Raw genomic sequence first — 21193 nt, 5'->3', positions numbered from 1 at the left:
CATATGAGAAGGCTTTGAATGCTGGTAACCCAGTTATCGGTGATGATTAATCTCCCATTCTTCCATATAACCCATCCTGGATGAAGCAAGAGCATTGGAGGACACTTGTCACGGAACATTGGAATAAAGAAGGATGGCTAAAGATTTCGAAGGCGAACAAAGATAATAGGTCTAAATTTGTAGCTAGCCACCATTGCACAGGATCGCCTGGATATGTTGCATTTCGAGAATGTTTTGTAAGATATTTGATGTTTTATGGTTAATGTCTAACCTTACATAAATTCTTTTATGCTAATCATTCCCAATATAACTGTTGCAGGAAGAAAAAATGGGCGATCCACAATCTTCTTTAGCTTTTCTTATTGCATCACATACAAAAAAAGGGAGTGTAACTGAGGGTGAGGGTAGCACCTCATCTGATGCCTTGATAGATGATAGGGCACGCGAGGCTGCAGTAAGTTCTCTTTATTTAATTGTAGATTTATTTGTGGATTTATATTTACGGTTATATGAAAATGTAATGTCTAATGATAAATATGTTCAAATTTATATATAATAGAGACTTTTATCAGAATATATGATTGAGAGGTATGGCTCGGATGTTTCCACTCACCCAAAGCATGATCAAGAGTTGTGGGAAAAAGCAATTGGAGTAAGGAGGAAAGGGAGAGTGTATTGTACTGGTTCATCTTCTGATCCAAGTTTCGTACTTACGGGCACACCTTCTGCTGATAGCGGGAGCTCGTATGCTCAAACTCGTTTTGAAGAGGTATGTGTATTTCTCTTTAACTTGTGTTTTTTTTTTCAACACCAAAACTTGTTGCCGCAACTAAAACTTGTTGGTAGTCAGTATTAGTATTTTGACTCTCTGGTTATTTGTAGTATTGTTATGATATAATAGTTTAATAGTGAATTGTTTTGCTTTTAAATAGTTTATTTCTTATCATTTGTGCTTTGTTGAATACGTGATATTGTCTACTGTCTAGCCAAGTATGTATAAGACCAGGGGCGGATCCACTTCGCGGATTTTTTTTAGATTTTTTTTTTAAATGATAAGGATACTGTACTATGTAGTTATAATATAAATGAATGAAATATATTGAATAATTCGTATTAGCTTAGTTGGATTCGGTACTCCGCTGTTAAAATGAATGTCGCAGGTTCGAGACTTACATTTTACAATTTTTTTTTTTAAAATATTGTTTTATCAGAAAGCTATATAGTTATAAAATGTAAAGCATGGTTGTTATCAGCCAAGTTGGTTAGCACACTGATGAATCATATGGTGCAGGTTAGAGATAGCCATTGTTTTATATAATTTCTAATGAATATCCAGAATTTTTTTTATTAAATATTTTTTTCCCCGTCAAAAAATATTTGTGGATCCGCCACTATATAAGACTATACTAGTTGTTTTATTAGATTTACTTTTTCTCAAGTATTGTGGTGTTCAATGTGCTATCCTCATCTTTTATTTATATCACACCCCCAGTTAGGGCCTGGGCGAAATGTGATTCAATATCATAATACATACCAACATATTATAAAATGAGAACAAATACTATATGAATAAAACCAAATTTGCAGCGGAAGGATTAATAATGTCGTTACAAGAATTATAAATTGTTCAAATGCAGAAAAGTAAATATGCGATAAGTCTTGATCCTAGCCAAGTAAGTCATCACATAAGCAGTAGATATAGAGGTCCTGATCATTCAGTACCTGAGACAAACATGCTAAAAGTGTCAACCAAAAAGGTTGAGTGAAAATCATAGGTTTAACAAATATGATTGACCGTTTGTTCTTAGACCACAAGATTTGTTATAAAAGTAGATCACGCAGATCCAAAAGTAGTACTGATTCGTGATATTTTAGACTAAACGTTTGTTTTGTTGCCCCGATGATAAGTTGACAGTACCTTATCACCATGTTTAAATCATTATTAAGTAATACAAAGACATCGCGGTCAAATGTATCGGGGACGTTACTCCCGATAGGCCTACCCCCAATAATTAAGAATGTCTTATCCTGAAAGCAATTAAAAAATATCACTGTGGGGTCTTAGTAGCATAAGCTAGTCATAGTACAGTTTAGGTTCGTACTTGTGTCTAAGTTGTTTAAAGTATAAAAGCAGCATGTGTCTCACCCCAGTAAGTATAAAAAGTGCTATAGCAATAAGAGTGGGGCTATGAAAGTCACCTTAGTAATTCGGTGAGTGAAAGTATTCCTTAAAGAGAAAGTATGGATGATCGAAGCACAGAGAAGTCAACCTAAGAATAAGTTGAGAATAGTTTAGATGTTTTGCCCGTATTATGATAAGTGTAAGTATTTTCTTTTATAGTAAGTTTAAAGAAGGTTTATCGTTTTGGAAAGGCTTTTCATACTAGACAAGCTTCCAATCTAACACTTTCAATTTAAAATGGCCTTTTCAGGTCATAGGTTTCTGAGCCACAGGATCCTTTAACTCGGTAATCCAAACTCTCCGCCTAGACTTTCGAGCGTCCATCCACTCGAGAAAGATCAAGATCTATACCCATCTAATATACCGTTCCAATACGTTTTTAGGTGCGTATAGGAATACAACACTTTAAATACTTTATACAATAAGTATTTACTTAAGTTCGATTGTATTATCGTTATTAAGATTGTTTGGTTTTTAAATCCTAATAATAAGTAGGATATATTTAAGTAGGTAAACAAGTGTTATACATAGAAATTGTGTTTTATGAATGGGTATGTATTAATATCAAGTTAATATGTATATATATATATATATATATATATATATATATATATATATATATATATATATATATATATATATATATATATATCTTTTATGTTAAAATATGTATAGTTTAATTTTAAGTTTTATGTCAATATAAGTACCAATAATTATCTAAAAATGCTAACAAGTGTTTTATTGATTTCATAACAGTAAGTGACATGTATAAAACATTAAAAAAAATTTCTATACATAAATATTAAGTTTTATGTATTAAATATTAAATTTTTTTTTATAGCTAAAATACAAATAAATAGATAAACAAGTTTAACAACACATTTTATATTTTTCTTAGGTTCTACTGACCAAAATAAACTTAGGAAAAATTTATAAATTTTTGTTATGGTGTAAAAGTATTTATTTATAATTTCTTTTTCGGTTCAAGATAAATCAAAGTTTATAAAGTAATAATTATTATATCAACTCAATTAATTCATCTAAAATTTTCGTATGCCTAATATAGTGTATTAAGCTTAGAAAAATTATTTTTACATTTATATTAATAGTTTAACTATTTAATTCAACTTTTGTATTGTTTTTAGTTTAAATTCAGAATTAAATAGAAATATATAATTATTAATTCTAAAAATAATTTTTATAACTTTCTTATTAGTTCCTAAGTTATTTCCATTGATTATTGTAGTCATAAACATGTTATATCATTAAATTCTATTTTTCTTTTTAAAACAGATTTTCCGGTACTGTAGCAAAAGTAGAAGAAAATAAAAATTAATTATTTAAAATGACAAATAAATCAAACATAAATTTTTATAATTACTTTTATGACCAAAGGAACAAGCAAAAATTATAAAACATAATATATAAAATTTTTTACTATTTATTTCTTCATTATCTATATATACCGATTATAAAAAAAATAGTTTTTGATTTTTAATAAATATAAATTCGAATGTATAATGCATAAAAATAATTTTTATAGTCATTAGGATACTTAATACTAATTATCATGTATTTACATTATTTATTATAATTAATTTCGTATTTATTTGGTATTTAACAATAAACTAGCACAAAAATATGATAAAAACTAAATAAAAACTATAAAAATAATATAGAGAACTTACAAAAATAATTTTTGCAGAGGTTTGAGAGAGAATTCTTCAAGTTTTTGGTGTACAAAATTTGTGAACTAGGCTATGGTATTTATAGTTACAATTTTTGGTAAAGAGAAAATAAAAAAATATAAAAGTTTATATAAAAAAATAACTAGTGTCTTGTAAAAAAAATTAAAAGTATTTATGGCCAGTCATGCCACCATTTCAAAATATAAATAAATAAAAGTAAAGTTAAAAGTAGGAATAAAATAAATAAAAGTGGATCTAGATCTAGTTTATATATAAAAAAAATACTACTTTTTAAAATATATATATATATATATATATATATATATATATATATATATATATATATATATATATATATATATATATATATATATATATATATATATATATTTCATAGTTCTAAAAATGTTAACTAACTAAATTTCTATTTTTATTTAATTATTAAATACGAATTTTGATAAATATAAATATATATTCGGTATTTATAAAATTATAATTACTAAATGTGGTTTTTATTTAATTATATTATTACTTTATAATTTTATTAGTTTTATATATGTTACTACATTTATATATACTTGTATTTATTAATTGTATAATATATTAACTAAATACAAAATTAATATAAGTATTTTATATGTAATCATGTTATGACATAAATTTTTTTTTATAAAAATTCTTACGCGTACGTTGTTGAATAAAATTTATTATTCGTTTAACGTTCGTTAATTTCGTATGTATATAACGACCTTTTATTAGTACTTAGAGTTTATTCATTATACTTAAATCTTTTGTTCGGGCATTATATAGATGGAAAAATGAGGGTCGTTATAGTACCTCCCCGTTAATGAAAACTTCATCCCGAAGTTTTAAGTGGAGTTCCCGTCTGCTTCATCAACAGTTGGGAAGAGATGGGGGTATTTTCGTATCATTTGGTCTTTGCGTTCCCAGGTATATTCGGGGCCTCTACGCGAATTCCAACAGACTTTAACAATAGGTATGTTGCTCTTACGAGTCTCTTTGACCTCTTCTTTCATAATCTCTATAGGTTCTTCGACAAAGTGTCTTTGCTCATCAATGCGGATATCATCCAAAGGAATAACAAGAGTATCTTCGGTGAGACACTTTTTCAGATTTGAGACATGAAACACATCATGTACTTGACTTAGTTCAGCTGGAAGTTCTAATCGATACGCAACGGGACCGATTCTTTGAATAACTTTGAAAGGTCCAACATAACGCGGACTGAGTTTACTTCGTTTACCGAAGCGGATAACACCTTTCCATGGAGATACTTTTAACATAACGTTATCTCCAACTTGGAATTCTAACGGTTTTCGGTGAGGGTCGGCATAACTCTTTTGTCGACTATGAGCGGTTTCTAAACGCTTCTTGATTTGCACGATCTTTTCGGAAGTTTCATGAATAAGTTCAGGACCAGTTAATTGTCTGTCCTCGAGTTCATCCCAACACAACGGAGATCTACATTTGCGACCGTATAAAGCTTCGAATGGTGCAGCTTTAATACTAGAGTGATAGCTGTTGTTGTAAGAAAACTCGACTAAAGGTAGGTGTTTATCCCACCCTTTATCGAAATCGATAACACATGCTCGTAGCATATCCTCCAAAGTTTGGATAGTTCGTTCACTTTGACCGTCCGTTTGCGGATGATAAGTTGTACTCATGTCGAGTCGAGTTCCAAGAGATGCTTGCAAGGATTTCCAGAAATTGGAAGTAAATCGACTATCGCGATCCGAGATAATAGAAGTAGGGACACCATGACGAGTAACAATCTCTTTAACATAGAGTTGAGCTAACTTTTCCATTCTGTCAGTCTCTTTGATTGGTATGAAATGTGCAGACTTAGTGAGACGATCAACTATGACCCAAATCGTATCATTGCCATTTGCAGTCTTAGGCAATTTTGTGATAAAGTCCATAGCTATACCATCCCACTTCCACTGTGGAATATCGGGTTGAGTTAGAAGACCAGAAGGCTTTTGGTGCTCGGCTTTGACTTTCGAACAAGTAAGACACTTACTCACATAAGTAGCAATGTCGCCTTTCATGTTGGGCCACCAGTAGAACTCTTTCACATCCTGATACATTTTACTAGAACCGGGATGAATAGAATACCTAGTCTTATGTGCTTCATCCAAGACTAGTTCACGGAGATTACCATAACGAGGAACCCAAATTCGATTACCAAAGTATCTTGTACCATTGGACTTAACTTGCAGTTGGTTTTCGAAATTTATAGGTCCTTCTCCTTCGATAAGTGTAGGTTTGATAGCTTCAACTTGAACTTCGCAGATTCGAGAGATGAGATTCAATTTGATCTTAAGATTCAAGGCACGAACACGCCTAACTTCGTCCTTTCGACTTAGAGCATCGACAACTACATTTGCCTTTCCCGGATGATACTTTAGTTCACAATCATAATCATTTAACAATTCGAGCCATCGTCTCTGTCTCATGTTTAGCTGTTTCTGATTAAAGACATGCTGAAGACTCTTATGGTCGGTGAATATCGTAAACTTAGTACCGTATAGATAATGTCGCCACATCTTCAGAGCGAATACCACAACACCTAACTCCAAATCATGTGTGGTGTAATTAACTTCATGTTTCTTTAATTGTCGGGAGGCATAAGCGATAACCTTCTTGCGTTGCATTAGAACACAACCGAACCCTTGTTTCGAGGCATCGCAGTAGACAACAAAATCATCGGAACCTTCAGGTAAAGATAAGATCGGAGCAGTGGTCAACTTCTCTTTCAGAATCTTAAATGCAGACTCTTGTTCTTCGGACCACTCGAATTTCTTCCCTTTGTGAGTTAACTTGGTGAGAGGCTTTGCAAGAAGAGAAAAATCTTTAATAAATCTTCGGTAGTAACCGGCAAGTCCCAAAAATTGGCGAATATGCTTCGCAGTCTTTGGCACTTCCCAATTCTTAACAGCGGTGATTTTAGCGGGATCGACATGTATTCTATTACTATCTACAACATGTCCAAGGAATTGTATGGTTCTAAGCCAAAACTCACACTTAGAAAATTTTGCGTAGAGTTTTTATTTTCTTAAGAGTTCAAGAATCAATCGTAAATGTTGCTCATGTTCTTTCTCGCTTTTAGAATAGATCAAGATGTAGTCGATGAAAACAATAACGAATTTATCAAGGTAAGGCTTGCAAACACGGTTCATAAGATCCATAAATACGGCTGGAGCATTGGTTAAACCGAAAGGCATAACACAAAATTCGTAATGTCCGTATCGGGTGCGGAATGCAGTCTTAGGAATGTCGGACTCCTTGACTCTGAGCTGGTGATAACCGGATCTTAAATCAATCTTAGAATAAACGCTTGACCCTTGAAGTTGGTCGAATAGATCATCAATGCGAGGTAACGGGTAACGGTTCTTTATGGAAAGCTTGTTGAGTTCTCGGTAATCAATACACATTCTCAACGTACCATCCTTATTTTTGACAAATAAGATAGGAGCTCCCCACGGGGACGAACTTGGACGAATAAAACCTAGATCCAAAAGTTCTTGGAGTTGGTTAGAAAGTTCCTTCATTTCGGAAGGTGCTAAACGATACGGTGCTTTAGCAATGGGTGCAGCACCTGGAGATAAATCGATTTGAAATTCAACTTGACGAGGCGGTGGAAGACCAGGGAGATTTTCGGGAAACACATCGAGAAAATCTTTAACAACCGGGACGTTTTCAATACGCGTTTCTTCGGATTCGATCATTTTAACGTGAGCTAGTATGGCGGAGTAACCTTTCACAAGGTACTTACGGGCTTTAAGACATGAGATGATATTAAGATTGGAACAACTTCGTTCGCCTTGGATAATAAGAGTTTCTCCACTTCCTAACGGAATTTGAACGGTCTTATCGAAACACATGATGGCTGCTCTCAATGGACCTAACCAATCCATTCCAACCACTACATCGAAACTACCTAGCTCGACCGGCAAAAGGTCTATCTTGAATTCCTTATCGGCTAGAATTAGGTTGCAGTTTTTATATATTTTATCAACTTTCATTAACTTCCCATTAGCCACTTCTACTAATCGTCTGGTTTGTAGGGTTTGGGGCTTTTCTGTAAAAAAGGATGCAAAACTCATTTGACACATAACTCTTATCGGCTCCCGTATCAAATAAAATAGTGGCATAACAATTATTGACGAGGTACGTACCGGTAATGACCTCATCCTCATCACTGGCTTCTGCAGCAGTAATCACAAAAGCATGACCTTTGGCAGTAGCATTTGCTCCAGTAGCTGGAGTATCTTTCTTCTTTGGACAATTCGGGCTAATATGCCCCTTTTCACCACAAGTATAGCATGTTGGAGGAGCTCTAGCCGGAACAATGGCTCTATTCTGAGGTAGGGTTCTACAAGTCTTTGCAGCATGGCCTATCTTCTTACATATTGTACACACAGCAGTGCACTTTCCCGGATGATGCCTTTCACATTTAGAACAAAATGGACTAGTACCCTGATAACCGGGTCTCGTACCATTCGCCGGTTTCTTATTAACATTTTGAGCTGAACCCTGAGATGGTTCAAATTTCCTCTTATTGTCACCGTTTTTAACTTCGACTTATTTATTAACCGAAACTCTCCTACGTTTAGCCATCATTAAACTCTGTGCCATGTGGATCACAGCATCCACAGTAACCTTCTCGGCAGAAATCACATTCCCTTGAACATCCTCGGGTAGACCCTCGATATACCGCTCTATCCTGCGGGCTTCAGTTGGGAACATTTCGGGACATAAGGTAGAAAGCTCCAAAAAACGATTGGTATAGCTTTCGATATAGGTTCCTTTAACTCTGAGTTCCCAGTACTCAGCCTCGAGCTTTTGGACTTGACTTCTTGGGCAAAACTTAGTGATCATCATGCCTTTGAGTTCATCCCATGGGGTAGTATTAGCATTATCTATTCCCACAGATTTGGCATGAGCAGTCCACCATGTCATAGCATTGCCAGTGAGTGAACTTGTGGAAAACTTCACTCGATCATTATCTCCACAGTTACAGATACGGAAGATTGATTCTAGCTTTTCAAACCATCGGACCAGTTCTACGGCTTCTTCTTTTCCACTAAAAGTGGGTGGGTTACAGTTCTTAAAATCTTTATAGGAGCAAGTTTTAGAAGGAACATTATGATTGTTGTTGTTATTGTTATTGCCTTGGGTGGCCGCTAGCAGCAATTGAAATTGCTCAGTAGAAAGAGTGACATTTGGTATAAGATTGTTGTTGTTGTTGTTGTTGTTACCACGAGTTGAGTGAGCCATTGATCTTCAATACATAAATACATTATTAGTTGAAGAATCAAGATGTTATAAGTTTACAATCATGATTTATAACGTTTGCACAACACACATAGGTGAATAAGACAATATGCTTAAATAAACACTTAACATTATTGGAAACGAGGCATTATATAAGCCTTTATTACACGAGTTTGAAATGGAAAAAGTTTAGGCATAAGCCTTTACATAGATGGGTAAATGGAAAATAGGAAAACAAAAGGTAGGTTTTAGTTCTTCTTTTTCTCGTTCTCAGCTTCCTTCATAAATTTCTCTATCTTTTCATTTTTCTCCTTTTGTTTCTCGTGGAGGTATTAAAAATTATCGTAGAGGTTAGTGATGCGGCTGTTGACAAAGTTGTTGTTGAAATCCTTGATAGCCAGTTGATGATTGATTCGGTTTTTCTCTATTTTCATCTTAGACTCAACTAGTTCTTGGAGGTAGGCAAGAGATTGCTTTCCCCAACGGGTATTCCGTTCTTCCTCAGTCTTCACTTTCATTACTGTCTCCATTACTTTGTCCATGTTATTTTTCACAAGTTTTTCTAGTTTTTCAGTTTGAGAGTCGAAGGACTCTTTGATGATTTCTTTCAAGATTGTGTTTTCTTTTTCTAGGTTGTTTAGACGCATTTCTATCCGAGCAACTTGGCGCCTACTATACTCTTTATTCCTATCACAACTTCGCTGAAGGTTGAGGATATCAGACTTCACCCTTACGTGTTCCATGTTATTACAAAATAATGGATCGGCTTCTCTAGTGGCGGCGGGTTCGGGTTATTTTCTCTTTCGAGATGAGTTTTCAGATGATTCTTTAATAGGCTCTTCTTCAGGCTCATAACCTGAGAAGTCACTATCGTAGTTAGGGAGGTCTTGAAGAGCATTCCGTTTGGTAGTATTCATCGGTTGATGAGAGTCAGCAGTATTGGCATGATGTTTTCCTTTGCTTTCATTTCTCGGGGTTGGATAATATTCGGGAGACCCACGCGAGTTGTAACGAGTGTTCGGGCTATAGTTCATTGGTGGTGAAGGAGGACTATAAAGTGGGCTTCGAACTGATTTTTCGGTAGAAGATCCTTCAGTATCTTTCTCAGCTGGTTTGAAAAGAGTCATTTTGTTTATTTGATGATAGCTTGACATCCTAACATTAAGATAGAGATTTTGATTAGATTTTTAAGCTAGGATTGTAAAGAATGAGAGGTAGGGTTGAACTCTTTGCTTTAACATTCTAAGGTAATCCTAAGTGATTTAAAGTCTAAGGCAGGAAAGGTTATAGTTTCCTAGATCGCTAAGGTACCCTAGCTAACAAGTAAGGCACACATAAAATGCAATCCTGGTTCTCTATAACAGCCTGGTTATGCTCTGATACCAATCTATCACACCCCCAGTTAGGGCCTGGGCGAAATGTGATTCAATATCATAATACATACCAACATATTATAAAATGAGAACAAATACTATATGAATAAAACCAAATTTGCAGCGGAAGGATTAATAATGTCGTTACAAGAATTATAAATTGTTCAAATGCAGAAAAGTAAATATGCGATAAGTCTTGATCCTAGCCAAGTAAGTCATCACATAAGCAGTAGATATAGAGGTCCTGATCATTCAGTACCTGAGACAAACATGCTAAAAGTGTCAACCAAAAAGGTTGAGTGAAATTCATAGGTTTAACAAATATGATTGACCGTTTGTTCTTAGACCACAAGATTTGTTATAAAAGTAGATCACGCAGATCCAAAAGTAGTACTAATTCGTGATAGTTTAGACTAAACGTTTGTTTTGTTGCCCCGATGATAAGTTGACAGTACCTTATCACCATGTTTAAATCATTATTAAGTAATACAAAGACATCGCGGTCAAATGTATCGGGGACGTTACTCCCGATAGGCCTACCCCCAATAATTAAGAATGTCTTATCCTGAAAGCAATTAAAAAATATCACTGTGGGGTCTTAGTAGCATAAGCTAGTCATAGTACAGTTTAGGTTCGTACTTGTGTCTAAGTTGTTTAAAGTATAAAAGCAGCATGTGTCTCACCCCAGTAAGTATAAAAAGTGCTATAGCAATAAGAGTGGGGCTATGAAAGTCACCTTAGTAATTCGGTGAGTGAAAGTATTCCTTAAAGAGAAAGTATGGATGATCGAAGCACAGAGAAGTCAACCTAAGAATAAGTTGAGAATAGTTTAGATGTTTTGCCCGTATTATGATAAGTGTAAGTATTTTCTTTTATAGTAAGTTTAAAGAAGGTTTATCGTTTTGGAAAGGCTTTTCATACTAGACAAGCTTCTAATCTAACACTTTCAATTTAAAATGGCCTTTTCAGGTCATAGGTTTCTGAGCCACAGGATCCTTTAACTCGGTAATCCAAACTCTCCGCCTAGACTTTCGAGCGTCCATCCACTCGAGAAAGATCAAGATCTATACCCATCTAATATACCGTTCCAATACGTTTTTAGGTGCGTATAGGAATACAACACTTTAAATACTTTATACAATAAGTATTTACTTAAGTTCGATTGTATTATCGTTATTAAGATTGTTTAGTTTTTAAATCCTAATAATAAGTAGGATATATTTAAGTAGGTAAACAAGTGTTATACATAGAAATTGTGTTTTATGAATGGGTATGTATTAATATCAAGTTAATATGTATATATATATATATATATATATATATATATATATATATATATATATATATATATATATATATATATATATATATATTTATCTTATATGTTAAAATATGTTAAAATATGTATAGTTTAATTTTAAGTTTTATGTCAATATAAGTACCAATAATTATCTAAAAATGCTAACAAGTGTTTTATTGATTTCATAACAGTAAGTGACATGTATAAAACATTATAAAAATTTTCTATACATAAATATTAAGTTTTATGTATTAAATATTAAAAAAAATTTATAGCTAAAATACAAATAAATAGATAAACAAGTTTAACAACACATTTTATATTTTTATTAGGTTCTACTGACCAAAATAAACTTAGGAAAAATTTATAAATTTTTGTTATGGTGTAAAAGTATTTATTTCTAATTTCTTTTTCGGTTCAAGATAAATCAAAGTTTATAAAGTAATAATTATTATATCAACTCAATTAATTCATCTAAAATTTTCGTATGCCTAATATAGTGTATTAAGCTTAGAAAAATTATTTGTACATTTATATTAATAGTTTAACTATTTAATTCAACTTTTGTATTGTTTTTAGTTTAAATTCGGAATTAAATAGAAATATATAATTATTAATTCTAAAAATAATTTTTATAACTTTCTTATTAGTTTCTAAGTAATTTAAATTGATTATTGTAGTCATAAACATGTTATATCATTAAATTCTATTTTTCTTTTTAAAACAGATTTTCCGGTACTGTAGCAAAAGTAGAAGAAAATACAAATTAATTATTTAAAATGACAAATAAATCAAAAATAAATTTTTATAATTACTTTTATGACCTAAGGAACAAGCAAAAATTATAAAACATAATATATAAAATTGTTTACTATTTATTTCTTCATTATCTATATATACCGAATATAAAAAAATCAGTTTTTGATTTTTAATAAATATAAATTCGAATGTATAATTCATAAAAATAATTTTTATAGTCATTAGGATACTTAATACTAATTATCATGTATTTACATTATTTATTATAATTAATTTCGTATTTATTTGGTATTTAACATAAAACTAGCACAAAAATATGATAAAAACTAAATAAAAACTATAAAAATAATATAGAGAACTTACAAAAATAATTTTTGCAGAGGTTTGAGAGAGAATTCTTCAAGTTTTTGGTGAACAAAATTTGTGAACTAGGCTATGGTATTTATAGTTACAATTTTTGGTAAAGAGAAAATAAAAAAATACAAAAGTTTATATAAAAAAATAACTAGTGTCTTGTAAAAAAATTAAAAGTATTTATGGCCAATCATGCCACCATTTCAAAATATAAATAAATAAAAGTAAAGTTAAAAGTAGGAATAAAATAAATAAAAGTGGATCTAGATCTAGTTTTTATATAAAAAAATACTACTTTTAGAAAGAAAAAAAAAAAAAAAATATATATATATATATATATATATATATATATATATATATATATATATATATATATATATATATATTTCATAGTTCTAAAAATGTTAACTAACTAAATTTCTATTTTTATTTAATTATTAAATACGAATTTTGATAAATATAAATATATATTCGGTATTTATAAAATTATAATTACTAAATGTGGTTTTTATTTAATTAAATTATTACTTTATAATTTTATTAGTTTTATATATGTTACTACATTTATATATACTTGTATTTATTAATTGTATAATATATTAACTAAATACAAAATTAATATAAGTATTTTATATGTAATCATGTTATGACATAAATTTTTTTTTTATAAAAATTCTTACGCGTACGTTGTTGAATAAAATTTATTATTCGTTTAACGTTCGTTAATTTCGTATGTATATAACGACCTTTTATTAGTACTTAGAGTTTATTCATTATACTTAAATCTTTTGTTCGGGCATTATATAGATGGAAAAATGAGGGTCGTTATAATTTATAACTTTGTAGTTTTATCTTTTATTTCTTGACCAATCAAGTGCATCTTTCGAGTTGTATTATAATGTATAGATAGGATAGGATGGAAAACTTGATTCTTGGGGCTGCTTTACTCATTGTATAGTAGCAACTCTACTTGTTGTACATACAGTTCATTTTTACTTGTTAATAACCCGACCTTCCAAAAAAAAATTTATGACTTTGTATTATGTTTTTGCAGGTAGAAAAAGTGAAAGAAAAGATGGAGAAGATGCTTGAAGAACATGAGAAAACAAGAAGCGATATGGAAGAACTTGAGGAACGTCTTCGGAAGGAAGTTGAGGATGGTAAAGCGGCGACGGAAGCAGTCAAGAGACAAATGGATGAACTAGTTATCTAATCCTTGAATTTGTCTAAATGCTATTTTGTTGTGTAGGCGTTAAGTTGTTTAAGTATGCTACGTTATTTTTGGACAATTAATGTGAACTTGGATTCGGATGTTTAATGAAAGAAGTTTTTAGGAAATTTTGATTATTATTTGCAGATTATATTATAGGCCTAAAAAATGGAAAATGGCAATTTATTAAAAAAAATATTCTAGAAAAAGAAAAAATAGCGACGGATTTGGGGCAGAATATCCGTCGGAAAACTTACTAACAGTCCGTCAGAAAACCGTCATTAAAATACGTCGTTAATCCGTCGGTAAAAAGCTGTCCCAAATCCTTCGATTACAGGTCCATCACAAATCCGTCGTTAACATTGTCGTCACAAGTCCGTCGGTAAAAGCCCGTCTCAAATCCATCGGAAACATTCAACTTAAAGCCGAAGGAATTCTGTCACAAAAATAGGCATCGTAAAGCCGTTGTTAAATCCGGGGCCGTCGCAAAATCCGTCGGAAAATATTACCGAGGGCGATTTTTGGGGTCCGCCTGAATTCCTCGAAAATCCGTTGGTAAATGAGTTTTGTGACGGATTTGAGACAGATTATGCCGTCGGTAATTGCCAATTTTCTAGTAGTGTTCGCGAAGGAAAATTGTTTTCAGCAACACATGGTTCTGCTATATACATTATATATTTTTTGGGTAGATTATAATTACAATACGCGTATTAAACTTTTGTACAAATTATAATATGAAAAGTAAAAAGAGCTACTTTCGTTATCAATGATGTCTTTGCCCAAGCGATATCGAAGAGCCCTTCGGACTTTGAGGTCATGGGTTCGAGTCCTATAACAAAATTAGTACGACATTATTGATAACAAAATACGACTAATCTTTTCTCTTCTAATAGTATATGGATAATACCTACATTAAAAATTAAATAAATAGAATGAAACTTAAAAAGGAAATTAAGGGGGTAACATATGAAAAAAAATGTGTCAAACGGCGAGGGTGAGAGGAGTGAACGACACAAAATTAGGCGCTCATTAGTATATTTGAGAAATTAATATATGGTAGTTCAAAGGTACAATAGTCTGGTGGTGGTTCGGTTGTCCGGTGGTGGTCCAGTGGTCCGGAGGTGGTTCGCTTATTCGCTGGTGGTTCGGTGTAGATCGGTTGTTCGGTGGTGGTTTGGTGGTCCAGTGCTGAACCGGTGGTCCGGTGATCCGTTCGTTCGGTGGTGATCCAGGGGTTCGGTTGTTTGGTAATGGTTCGTTAGTCTGCTGGTGATCCGGTAGTGGTTCAGTTATTAGGTGGTCGTTAGGTTGTCAGGTGGTCGTTCAGTGGTGATCCAATGACTGTCCGATGAGTGGTGGTAATCATAGGCTAATTTTTGGGAGGACAAGAGAGGGCCCAAACCACGCCACCCCAACACAAGGAAAAACAAAATTCGAGTTAGGTATTAACTTTAAATGATATTTGCATAAGTTGCAAGCTTGTTTAGTGGTTTGAGTTAATTATTAAGGCATGTTAATGCATATTGGTGCAGGTTCAAACTTTTGCCATACATACATAAATATATAAATATACTAGTCGAATGACCCGTAATTTCACTGGTTAGTTGAAGAACAACAATCTAAACTCATCAACATCACTACAATATATACATATCCATCATGGATGTTATATTGTTGTAACCTACATTCTAAGAAAAGATTTCATCACAATGATAAGATATATACCACAAATTCAGAATTGAATTATTATCATCAAAATTATATCTATGTACTGCAAATGAATATTCCCTTAACTGGAAGTCTATATGCCATCAATTGCAGAATAATAAACAAAGATGCATAGATAGATATCATATTACTACACTCAACGTTTATGAAACATACTAAGCCCTATATTAATACATTCGAAGTTCCTTCATAAAACTAAGCTTTAAATATAGAATATTCAACTCCCACGTGATAACACATCTAAGAGAAACATCAATAAAATTGTGAGTGTATTAATTGTGGTTCCATCAATCAAACATACCCGAGGTTCCATCAAATAAAAATTGTAACATATAATCAAACAAAATTGAATGTAAAAATTAACAACAAACCTGGTTGAATCGAATAATCGTAATTAAGTTGAGTGTTTTAAGAATATTCAACTCCTACATGATAACAAATCTAAGAGAAACATCAATAAAACTTTGAGTGTATTAAGTGTGGTTCCATCAAATAAAGAATAAAAACTGATAACATATAATCAAACAAAATGGAATGTAAAAGTTAACAACAAATCAGGTTGGATCGAGTAATCGTATTTAGAATTAAATTGATTGTAAAGAAGAAAAGCATGGTTTTTGAACAATAAAGAGGCAAAATAATAAATTATAACGGATGAGAGTTTGTTAACTTTTATTTAGGAGAAATTAATATTTCCTTTTATAAAAGATGTCGTATTATTTTTGTAATTAAATTAATATAAAATAATGACATCATCAATATTAAAATCTAAAGATAATTAGTGAAATGATTACATCATCATTTTAAAGTTATATATATATATATATATATATATATATATATATATATATATATATAGAGAGAGAGAGAGAGAGAGAGAGAGAGAGAGATAGAAATAATCAAGAGGAAAGCACTTTTTGGGGGGGGAGTGGTGGGAAGTAATTTTTTTTTTTTTGAATTTTTTTTCAGGCATCAAGATCATATGAAAATATGAACATTTAAAAAAGACACTTTGTGATGAATGTTATTATTTTAGTGGTAAAACGCTTGAAGAAAAAAATGAAAACATTCAATGCATTAAATGTTTTGATTCTGGATTTTTTTTAAGGGGTTAGAAATTAGGGGGTTAAAAATTAGAGTTTAGCTATTAGGGTTTAGAAATTAGGGTTTTGGGTTTAGAAATTAGGGTTTGGGGTTTAGAAATTAGGGTTTAGATTGAATATTTTAACACGAACGGTTTAGAGTTTAGGGTCCAAAACCCTAAACCCTAAACTCTAAATCGGGCTAAATTCGAAAAAAAATACTTCACACAAGATGAAAAAACGATGCAAATAAACTAAGCCGCAAAACATTCAATACATTGAATGTTTTTATTTTTTTTTCGAGCGTTTTTCCGCCAAAATAATGACATTCATCACAAAGTGTCATTTTTAAATGTTCATATTTTCATCTAATCTATAATGTTCATGAACAAAGTTTTTTCAAAAAACGAAAAAATAAAAAAATAAAATTTGCTTTTCCCTTCCCCAAGAAAGTGTTTCCCTCCTGATTATGATCATATATATATATATATATATATATATATATATATATATATATATATATATATATATATATATATATATATATATATATATATATATAGAGAGGGAGAGGATCCCCTGAGCACTACAATTTGGTGAGAACCTGAGAACTATGGCGGGCGAACAAAAAAAATCGGAAGGTCGAACAATTTTTTTTTTCCTAACAAAATCGAATTAAAACATCAATTTATCAATTTGTTGATACTAGTTTGAGATTGATTCATAAACAGAAGCTAAACGTGAATTGGTCACGGCTTTGTTCTTAATTCACGGTTTCCTATCTGATCCTAATCGAATTGGTGATTCATGTCAAATTTTTTTCACTTACTTCATTTTATGTTTAAATTGATGTGTATTGACGATAAGCAATTGCTTCAGTTGTAAATGGCAGATAACTGAGAAAGAACAGGTGATTGTTTTAGTGGGGACCAAAAATGCGCTGCAACTTGTTCGATGTCTAATTTTAATTGATGATAATTGTATACTTCGTATTACAAAATAATTAGTCTGTAACTTGATAAATTACACCTGTGTGAAATCGAGTATGTAACTTAATACCATGTACAGTTTGCTTTATATATTTTAATATTTATTAATGATTTAAGTGTAGAAGATGATGCATCTGGGTTTAAAGCTGTACAATTAGATGCATGATGCATCTTTTTTTGTAGAACTTTAAGTGTAGAACAACAGATGTAGAACAAAAAATGTAGAACCAAAATTGTTCTAATTCAACAATTTTTGTTCTAATACAAAAAAATGCTCGCCCTTCTTTTTTTTTTGTTCTAATTCAAACTTTTTTGTTCTAATTCAACAATTTTTGTTCTAATACAAAATAATTGCTTGCCCTTCTTTTTTTTTTGTTCTAATTCAAACTTTTTTGTTCTAGTTCAACAATTTTTGTTCTAATACCATGAAAATTGCTCGCCCTTCCATTTTTTTTGTTCGACTACCAAACATTTTTGTTCACCCGCCATGTATTTTTTTGTTCGTCCTTCCCCATTTTTGCTCGACTTTCCCCTTTTTTGCTCGCCCGTCACCTTTTTTGCTCGAATTTCAGTGTATTTTTGGGTATTTGAGAGTTCTCAGGGTTCTCACACAAAAAAGTTCTCATTTGATCCCTCTACTATATATATATATATATATATATATATATATATATATATATATATATATATATATATATATAAAACACATGTCAGCCCCTTTGAAATTTCGATTTAAGATCCGCTAAAGACATCATCATCAAATCAGTGGTTGAAATGTGAAGTTATGAGTTATTTATAGTCAAGATTTAATCTTTTAACAAATGATGATGTGATTATCACTTTCTTTTTATAGATTAAAAAGGAGCTAGACTAGAGACTAAACTAGATATTCATATTCATTTTTTTAAGTCCATTTCACTAATCTATCAGAATGATGCTTCTGCGATCAGATAACGATGTAATATGCTTGGATTATACAAGAGTCTCTTTTTACATGCCATACAGAAACCGAATGTGCTTACATAATCGTTTAAATAATATGTACTTTGTTTGGTGCAAATCATGTGTGCTGTCCATCCTTTTAGATGATGGATATAATGTGTAGAAGTCAACAACCTAAAATGTAAAAAAGGCTTATGATGCCGTTTTGCACATGTCTTGCAAAACTTTATCTGAACAGCTACTCTGCTCGGTTAGCATGATTCATTTCGGACATGCTAAATCTATTGAATGTTAGATTTGTTTTAGTCATTAACATGTATTTTGTGCGTTTGAAACTAGCCATAATCTAGTCTTTGAAAGATTTCACATGTCCACTTAAAATCAAGAATTATGAATGGACCTGGTTTTTTAAGCTGGTTGTCAAATGTTCGTTAATGGTGTGCTCTATGGTTGACACGCATGAAAAACTCATTATAAGACGGAAAAACTCATTATAAGACGGAACAGATGCTCAAAAGACATAAAAATAGCATTAAAGGCAAATTTTAAATAAATAGACGTTCAGCTTTTTCCGTCCATAAGAGCATTCCAAGCATAATTGAAGCCGCTCAGCGTTTTGCGTAAACGCTGTAGGTAGGCAACATTCTATGCTTAAGCCCCGAATGAACACGCGAGCAACACATATGACACGTGAGCGTAAAGCACCAGGTCGGTTACGCATTATTCGCATAATTCAATCGATGACAATGTGACAGGTGTCCCCCTAACATCACAAAGGGTTCACGCCTATAAAAAGACCCCTTGGGTCATCAGTTTTGGACATCTAAGAATTTGTGACAGAGAATACACTTTCTCTCACACACAGTATTTTGGCACTCTAGAACTTGAAGACCTAGCCGCTGAGCGCTAGGTGGACCAACTCACAGTTTGACTCCGCAAAATTGATTAAGCCACCCCACTGGCATTCTGGCCGTGATCCGGGTCTGTAGGGATTTCATCCGGAGGGTAAACGTCAATCGACAATCTATCTTATCTGGTAGCGGAGCCAGGGAGGGGACAGAGGGATGCTCAGCCTCCCCCAATGAGCCTAATTGCAATGAAAAATTAATATGTTATAATTAATTTATTTTCTTAAGCCTCCCTTAATTGAAGCCGAAATAATATTTAATCAAATTACATGGACAACTTAATTATCCATTATTTGTATGGGACAGTCAGTTTACCCAATAAAGTGTATACTTTTCTAGAATTATTAAGTACTGGACTAAATGCTATGTGACGAAGTCTAACGCAATTACGCAAATAAGCAGTTTCGTAAATAAAGCTATTAACTAACAATAAATAAGATACAACATCTTCTCAATTTTATTTAATTTACATCTTTTCACTTATTTGAGTTATTTGTTTGCTACTATATATTGAAAGAGACATTGCTGATATCTTTACTACGAATGAAATAATTGATGTTTTTGCTTCTCAAAAACGTCGACATGTCCAACTTATACCACACAAGGTACAATTTGTTTAATATACTATATTTTATCATATGTTTATTGATATTTAACTAATTTTGACTTTGTAACTATTATTATTGACAAGTTACTTCGTGAAAAATATGGCTTAGCATGAGCAAAATTTGTTTAGTTTTTGCATATTGTTTTTGACATCACTTATATATTTGGTTTAACTTGTACGTTTTTCTTTATATATAAAATGGTTATCGTTGTTTACTTACTTCAATATGACAATATGACACTTTATTATTGTGGTTATCATCTAATTCTCGAGTAAGCCACCTTTATTGTCAAATCCTGGCTCCGCCCCTAATCTCATCTCACTCATTCTAGACCTGTACAGGTACTTGTAGCCCGTGGCTAGAAATAGATACCAAAATCCATCAACCCTAGTTCAAATAGATCGACAGGTCTAGTTAACATGTAACTCAATTTGATCGTCAAGATCTAACTCAATTAGATTGTCAAGATTTGTTGTAATTAAAAATTTTCATTTCAGCCGGAAGAAAAAAAAAACAGAGCAACGTTCGAGCCGGTCATCAATCATCATTGACATTCCAAGGCCTCTTTAAGCCATCTGGATCCTTAATGGACCCCACTTACTATCAATATACTTATGTTTATTCAGTCTCTTATTTCTACATCCAACCATGTTGGAATATAGAACGGTGGCATACATGTGCCATAAGATGAACTAACATGGTATCTTCTTTAACTCAAAGTAGCCAACTTCATCCAACAAATTGCTATCAAGAACCAGATTCCACTTCTTAA

General features: G+C 32.0%; 1 protein-coding gene across 1 annotated transcript; it reads left to right on the top strand.

Annotated features, from left to right (window-relative positions):
* The first annotated feature begins 314 nt into the window (after nucleotides 1-314).
* On the top strand, nucleotides 315-14167 carry LOC139899765 (uncharacterized). The gene is made up of 3 exons (XM_071882602.1): nucleotides 315-454; nucleotides 560-769; nucleotides 14009-14167. Exons 1-3 carry the CDS (start codon nucleotides 329-331, stop codon nucleotides 14165-14167), a joined length of 495 nt encoding a protein of 164 aa, XP_071738703.1. The 5' UTR covers nucleotides 315-328.
* The last annotated feature ends 7026 nt before the right edge of the window (nucleotides 14168-21193 follow it).

The sequence above is a fragment of the Rutidosis leptorrhynchoides genome, chromosome 3, assembly GCF_046630445.1.
Source record: "Rutidosis leptorrhynchoides isolate AG116_Rl617_1_P2 chromosome 3, CSIRO_AGI_Rlap_v1, whole genome shotgun sequence".
Classification (NCBI taxonomy): Eukaryota; Viridiplantae; Streptophyta; class Magnoliopsida; order Asterales; family Asteraceae; genus Rutidosis; species Rutidosis leptorrhynchoides.
The sequence above is the reverse complement of the archived record's forward strand: the minus strand, read 5'-3'. Positions and strand labels throughout refer to the sequence as shown.

What these genes read in the sequence shown, in the direction of transcription:
- LOC139899765 (XM_071882602.1), top strand. Translation starts at nt 329, where the DNA reads ATGGGCGATCCACAATCTTCTTTAGCTTTTCTTATTGCATCACATACA. An exon ending in ATAGGGCACGCGAGGCTGCA is followed by an intron (nt 455 to 559) that starts GTAAGTTCTCTT and finishes TATATATAATAG; the next exon opens with AGACTTTTATCAGAATATAT. An exon ending in CTCAAACTCGTTTTGAAGAG is followed by an intron (nt 770 to 14,008) that starts GTATGTGTATTT and finishes ATGTTTTTGCAG; the next exon opens with GTAGAAAAAGTGAAAGAAAA.